Source organism: Battus philenor, unplaced genomic scaffold (genome assembly GCF_028537555.1).
Source record: "Battus philenor isolate CCGP_79_NKW_IND1 unplaced genomic scaffold, ilBatPhil1.0.hap1 SCAF_25, whole genome shotgun sequence".
In the NCBI taxonomy this organism is placed as follows: domain Eukaryota; kingdom Metazoa; phylum Arthropoda; class Insecta; order Lepidoptera; family Papilionidae; genus Battus; species Battus philenor.
Genome location: NW_027181688.1, coordinates 2,917,348 through 2,925,013, shown reverse-complemented (window position 1 = coordinate 2,925,013; position 7,666 = coordinate 2,917,348). Strand labels below are relative to the sequence as shown.

General features: G+C 34.3%; 1 protein-coding gene across 1 annotated transcript; it reads right to left on the bottom strand.

The window, feature by feature from the left end:
* Positions 1–1,205: 1,205 nt before the first annotated feature.
* On the bottom strand, positions 1,206–7,468 carry LOC137924858 (lysophosphatidylserine lipase ABHD12-like). The gene is made up of 9 exons (XM_068768240.1): positions 7,458–7,468; positions 6,694–6,815; positions 5,868–5,981; positions 5,462–5,590; positions 4,786–4,878; positions 4,076–4,210; positions 3,485–3,639; positions 2,702–2,869; positions 1,206–1,343 (listed from the first exon to the last, which is right to left on the bottom strand). Exons 1-9 carry the CDS (start codon positions 7,466–7,468, stop codon positions 1,206–1,208), a joined length of 1,065 nt encoding a protein of 354 aa, XP_068624341.1.
* Positions 7,469–7,666: the final 198 nt, after the last annotated feature.

Here is a 7,666-nt window from a genome sequence, read left to right as displayed (position 1 = left end):
TTTAGGCTTATTTGGTTAGTTCGAAATATTTATCTCTCTTCTATAGATTTACGTCATTTCTTTTTATTTTTCTTTCGATTATCCTCCTTTAGTACTTAAAGATCTGGTGTCCTCCCCCTTGGCTAACCAGCGAGACGATCCTCCTATCTTTTTCTGCAACCGAACTGGCAATTTGTTCGTTCCTCACCAAATACGGGTCAGCCTGTGACTGTATGCGTCATGGTCTTGTCCACTCCGAGGTCACAAGAGCATGGAGTACTCTCCTAAGTTTAAACCTATGAAGGTACTGGGGGAATGCCACGAGTCCTGTGAACTTCTGGACCAGAAACGTGTTCAGCTCAATCTGATGAACCACGCTTTGGGCTGAGAAGGCGTCCGGGTAAAACTTTCGCCCAGTTCTCATAAATAAATATAATAATATATGAAAGTGTAATCTAATAACTTGTTAATATTATTTCTACAAAAAATAAAAATGTTCTTTCTTTATCTACCTTCAAACAATGATCTCTGTTAAGAAGTTCACCTGCTGGTTTTAATATTGCAAACGCAATATTCTTTCAATAACAAATTGCTCTTTTTCTACTTCATGTTTATCTCGCATGTATTTTGAAGACCAAAATATTTGTTTTAAGAACCTAATTTTAAATAAACTTTATGCCTTTTATTGTGTACGTAACATTGGAAAGAGATATATTATTAAATAATTAATAATAATAAAAAAGGACTATGTGTGGTCTTATCTTTTCAAGTAAAGACATTTGAAATTGGCACTGGCTGGCATGACAATTCTATGTCGTATATTGAAAAAGTGAAGCAGACTCACTTTTATTACAGCAGAGTAATAAAAAATAAATGCAAAATTAATGAATGTGAGTAGCAATAGGGGTGATCTTATCACAGATTGTGATCTTATGTTAGGTCTCCTTTCTTTCGTCTCCTATCTCCGATATCCCTACTCCGATCTCCAATCTACGTCTCATGTCCTCGGTATCCGGTATTCTGTCTACAGTCTTTAGTCTCTTGTCTCAGGTCTCCTGTATTTTGTCTCAGGTCTTCTCCGTTTTTCTGTCACTGGTCTCCGGTTTCCGATATTTGGTTTCTGGTTTTTTGGTCTACAGTTTATGACAACGTACATATTCAAGAAATGGTCGTTTCATTTGTAACACAGTAATGGAAGAACTCTTATTGTATGAATTAAAATCAATTTACCTCACCACCAGCGGCAGGTCCGAGGCCTGGCAGAGGTTGTTGTGACCAAGTCCACGGCCACGCTCGAAGCCGTGAAGGACGACGGGGGAGCTGGAGCCGATCTGGTTTCGCATCTTTACCGCGCTCTCGTACAACTAAAATTTAAAATGTTAAAAGTCATTTTTCAACATTGGAACTTTTAACAGAACTCTTATTGATCGACACTTTATTTTATTTTTGACTCTACTCTGCTTCTCAAGGTGGTATAGTTGTGTAGAAGAAGAAGGGTGAAACTCTACAAAAACACATCTTATAACAAAGTTTATCAATACTGATTTATATATATACACTTTATCAGATATATACTAAATAAAATCACAATAATAAAACGACACTATTGCCAAGGATTCTTGTCATTTAAATATTCTGTTCTAGTAACTGCCGATTAAATCAGTGTTACTATGTTAGGAATAAATCAATTATGGCTCGACGAATTGCATCTTTGAAATGGAAATTTGACGGCGTACATCATACGTACAACTGTCGGCCTTTGGAACCGAAAGTTTCTCGCATGTCGATATATATATATTTACATATTTATATATATATATATATATATATATATATATATATATAAATTTATATATATATATATGTATATAAATTTATATATATATATATATATATATATATATATATATATAGGTATGCTTTCTTCCAGTTCAGAACATGGAATATCTATACTCCTGAAAGAGGTTATCATTTTCATACCCACCGCTGGAAAACAAGCATCATTTCCGGGCATCAATGTTACCACGGAAACTTAGACCTGGAGGGATTGGTAAATAAAAAGTATTTTTCTGATTTTTCTTTATACTTGTAAATATAACAGGATTATTACTTAGAGTCCAAAGGTTTAAATGGATGAATCTATATTAAAAAGTTTTAATAATTTTACAATCACAATTATAGGTCAACACTTTTTTAATCACCTATGTACACCGGTCAATTTGAAATGTTTTACAATTATTTATTTTTGCATTTTATCAGACGGCAATTACTTTGAAGGCGATGAAATTGATTTGGAAGAATATATAAAATAATTACATTTTATAAACAGATTAATCTTACTTTTTGATCAGTTTCATTAATTTATATTTTCTATTGTAATGCGACATGCCAATAACTTCTGGCAGTACAAAATGTACACGGACAGATAGTAATTCATAATTAATTTTAATATGCAGTATTTCATAGAAGATAATTTTTCTTACTTAAACCACTGATCTTTATATAGGATGTCCTATACATTAATTGACAGGAAAATAGTATATTCATTCACCGTTTTAAAGCCTTTACACCTATAACCAATCATTCTGTATATACTACAGGTCTAAATTTACTCTCATCTTTTTCTACTGAAGATATATATATCATTAAAATAACTACATTGGATCATTTCCACAAAAAAAATGGAATTTTATATGCAAACAACGGTTATAGAAAAATTCACCTTAACAGCTAGATCATAGGGTACAATTTTGTCGCTTTTAGAATGCAGAATGAGGACAGGTACGTTGGGCGCCATCGCGAGGTACTGGTCCGTGGTGAACTTGTACTCCGATGACGCTGCAAATGGCTCCAGGAAGGTCGTCTTGTAATACGGAAGCCAGGACACCAGCTGTTGATTCAGGGTTGAAGCTTATACAATTCTAACTCTTCATCCTCTGCTTACATATCAAATTATAAAATGACATTAAGAAAAACATACATATTATGGGGACCACAAAGTAATGTCGTTTCTGTCGACGTATTTTATAGAAAAACTGATAGATTTGTTACCGCTCCGGCATTGATTTTGTACACTTGACGGTAAAAGGTTGTTGATAACGAAGGTAAACGTATTGTTGATTAGAAGTAAAAATTTGTTAAAAATGTAATTGTGTGAATTTAACATAAGAAAGCAACATTACTTTCCAGTTCCCCTTAAATATATAGCAGCATCTATCAGCAGAAAAGAAGAATGACAAGCTTCCACAGTTAATATTGTAACAAAAGACTCCCATGCTGGGATATTAGCAAATGCTATCTGTAAATCCATTTAATAAACGATCTTTGGGTCTATGGGGTCTTTGGGGCGCTATCTTAATTTTATTATATATATATATATATATATATATATATATATATATATATATATATTTATGTGTGTGTGTGTATATGTGTTTGTGTGTGTATATACACACATACATACAGTGTTAAAAATATGAGTTGACACGACTAAAACCCGTCAAACCTTAGAGAATGGATGGCATTCGATTTCCTCGATGAGGTTGTTAAAAGGAGCCTCCAAAATGAGAGCATAAGGCGGGGGCAGATTTTTCTTTTCTTGGTCCAGGTTTCCGCTTAGCTGAGATAAATGTGCCACGAGATGCGCTGCAACTGCTGCTCCTACGAACCAAAAACATGTTTTTATTTCTTCCTTTCGGACTTATCCTGACTTACTCCTTCACAATTTATATCATTCAGCATACATTTAACATACAGCATTCGCCCACATTACATTTAAGCATCGTCTCCCATTCCTCGCCACACTTTCTTATATACGGTTTTGTTTTGACTAAATACGTCACTTACCACCCTGCAACAAAACCGCGTGTATGTAATATTCAAAAATGGAATGTATTTAAATCAATTCTATTTTTTGTGCTTATCTGTAATTAATCTCAAACTATAAGCAGATCTGTTCCTTTTTCTTTATCTCGTCTATATCAATCCTCAACAGGAGATACCTCATCTTTCATGTTGTTATACTTTATGACGTTACATTCGTTTAAGGAAGGTGTCAATGACAATTATTAATACAGACTACGTAAACAAAGCGTACCTAAAGAATGTCCCCATATAATAACGGTTGGTTTGTTGCCTTTGGAGATAGACTGCAATACCCATGAATACACGTGCAAGGTATCCTCCACTACCCCGCGCTCTGTAGGTCGTATACACGTCGAGTCTCCGTAACCTGAAAAACAGTGTAAAACGAAAGAAGCGATTATCGAAGTTTCGAAAAAAATTGCTGCAGATCTTAAAAATACATTGAGTTATTTGTATGTACAATCAAAGTGAGAAACATGATCGATGTGACCAAGGCAAGCAATGAAATTATAAAATATGTACATCTATTACGATATATAGTGATTGTTTAATGATGGTAGAAGTGTGAGTGGCAGCGATGACAATGTTGTTTAAGCTAAAATTGTCCCTTTGTTTTAATCTTAGCTCACTCTTCTTATACTTCACTTAATATCATTCACTCATTCTTTTTTTCCCTAACATTATCTCTCATTCCCATTCATTCCTTTACCTTTCATACATCGCCTCTTTTCGTTCACCATTCCTTCTGGAATACACCTTTACAATATTCAATTTGTTTTCTATATTTATACAATAGTGGTGTAGCGGTGATGGTGACGATAGAGGATTTTGTGTTGGTGGTAGTATATATGATGATGATTGTAATATTAGTGGTGGTATACTTTTAGTGCGTTTCTTAAACTCGGCTTTTGGTGTCCATAAAAGTAAGCAAACAAAACAGACCTCTGTAGTCGAACGTGATGACGTGGAAGTTCAGCTCTTGGAACACCTTGTACATGCTGAGGCGGTGGGGAGATGCGCGATGGTTGCAGTTACCTAAACGTTAAAGTTAAATTTATACCTAACCGTTTTATTACACCTTAGTGCTTTTTGGCTCTTGGCAAATGCCAACTTATAATTTCACGGGGCTGGCACTGGCGGGACAGGCAGCAAATAGCTTGGCTTAAATCTTGCCGCTGTCACACTAGAAGATGCATACCAATCTTCTGCATTGCAAAGTGGTAGCTTTGACAAACATCGACATAACGGTTGACCTTTCTATTGATACAGTCGAAACCCTTTATGATATATTATTTTCGCAAATGTGTAAATAGCTAGTATAATTTTTTGCAAATACAACCAATTCAAATTGTCAAACGCGCGAAGTTCAAAGCTGGCTGTTAAACGCGCGAATTTCACAGTGAACTGTCAAATGCTCAGTTTTAATAACCCATACATTTCGTTAAATCCTTCAAGTTTTTTCGCAATTTTTAATTTTGTTCCTTTAAGAACCTTCTACGAAATATTAGGAAATTTATTCAAGGTCTATTTGACCACAGATATATAGATGCCTAAATTAAAAACCAATTTATATCACCGCTTAAAGACAAAAACTTTGCAAATTAAATAAAAACCTTACCATGACAGTAAAGTACGACGGCGTTCTTCGTTCTTTTCAGCTCATTCATTAGCCTCGTCTTTGAGTCCAACTCCTTGCGGACCACGAACAGTTCTTTGAACAGCGAGCAGGGGACAATGTGCCATACGCCTTAAAAATACACTACATGTTATGTTTTTATCATTAAATCTATAGCGTTCACTAGAATAATGTTTTTCTTCTTCATCTTCTTGGTTGTTTATCTTCATTACTAAAGGTCACGCGCTTCCTGGATCAAGGATTGGACGAGGTTCCCCTCTACTAACTAAACTAAACTCATTTAAAACAGACGACTCTACCACTCCAGTTCTCTATTTCTAAACCAGTATACGTAACCAGAAGTAGGAGGACTGAGATTATAGCTTTCCACGAGAGATGTAGTACTCACCCAATTTCACTTTACATGTGTCGACTTTCGAGTGAAAGTCAATAGTAAAGTTCCTAGCGCCGATAATGTCGCAACTCGATGGATTGTCGTAGTCTAAATTTCTCGGGTAATTTACTGGAAATAATAAAACATTTATTCATTTTTATTATTTTATCAAATTTTTTTTTTTATTTTTTACAACGACATGTCACAGTAATGATAGCCGCCAGTTACAGTAACAGTTTTTAAATTTTAACAAAATGCTTGCACACAAGAAAAATGAATAAGACATTTACAGTTTAAATTTTTTTATTTGGCTATAACGCTTATTACGCATACCTTTATTAATATATAAACATTAGAATAAAATGAACAAAAAGTTTAGCCAAATTAACCAAAAGTACTCGCCGGCGCCTGTCAAAAATGAATAGCAATTTCGTCTAATAGAAGAAAACTTAAAGTATTCCCAGGCGCAGTAATTATTCAAAATTGTTACGACTAAAAACATATATTACCAATTTAGATATGATGTTATTTCGAATATGCACCAACTAAAACCGATAGAATGTTTCAGATGCTTGACAGTGTTTTATGTCTTTTATTTATTTATTTGATGATATAAACCCCTTGGTTTGTTTGAGGCTAGCCTTTTAACTAGGCTTTTCTATACACACTAAGATCTAGGGTTTTCTTAGCAACTTTTCAGTCAGACTGTAATATCGGCGTGGGATCTCACTCGACAATAACACCCGTTTAGCATTCAGATTCCAAGATGACCGAAAGATCCGTACCTCGTCTGGATCTATTATCAAATTATAGGGAGAAAATTTATCTAATAAATACTCACTGCAATTGGAAAAAACCATCTTCCGCTGCACGCATTTGCTGTATTTAAACAGCAGCGGTAGAACTGCCACCTGCACTACCAGCAGTCCAGCCGTCAGTGACGCGCCAGCCATCAATATACCTCTACATCGACATGAATATGTTTGTTAACATAATATATATAGTCCTTTCGCGTTTAAATGACGAATATATAAAGCAATTTCAGCTTATACTAGAGATTATAAATACTAAATCATAAGCTTTTTTAATGGAATAAACCGACTAGTAACATTCCTAACTTAAGTCCCCTAGCGATTGCAGAGTTCGACGGCCCAATTCGGTAAAATAGTATAAAGTTGTCTGAGCCAAGCCTTCCCTGGAAGCCTTAAGATTCGTTACTTTAAGAGGTCTTAGGCGTCCTCTGCGTTTTGTCACCTTAAACTAGTGGAATCTGCAAATGCCATCTGGGCAGTAGTGACATACACACCAAAAAAAGAAAATGTGAGCATTTTATACGTATCTTTTGGCTCCATAAAATGAGTTACTCTTTGGTCGGTAGTTGTGCATTATTTTACGAATGAAAAAAAAATGTCCAAAAAAAAATTCGTTAAAATCTTCTTACAATTTGAAATAAGTGATTACGAAACTTGCAAATGATTAGCTATGTTCTTGTATTAGGTACATTTTAGAAATATCAAAACTCGTTGGAGATTTTTGTGGACTTTACACATTGAATATAAAGCTTTCTCTTTAGTCTAAAAAGAAGTAAAAATATAATACACTCACCCTAATACCATGATTTGTGTTCAATTGAATTTTATATCTTGTACATTGACTTTTTTTTTCTTTTTACAGTGTTATAATCGAACATTTTTAATATTTACAATTTTTAATGATTTTCGAATTCATGTTGGATATATCAATCATTGTAATTTGTCATTGTTGACGGACGTAATAACATTGACATGAGATTTTCGACTTTCAGGACATAGACT

Excerpts from the sequence above, each read along its gene's own strand:
- LOC137924858 (XM_068768240.1), bottom strand. Across the intron at positions 3,640-4,075 it reads TATATGGGGACATTCTTTAG|GAGCAGCAGTTGCAGCGCAT; the intron begins GTACGCTTTGTT and ends TTTGGTTCGTAG. Across the intron at positions 1,344-2,701 it reads CCTATGATCTAGCTGTTAAG|TTGTACGAGAGCGCGGTAAA; the intron begins GTGAATTTTTCT and ends TTTAAATTTTAG.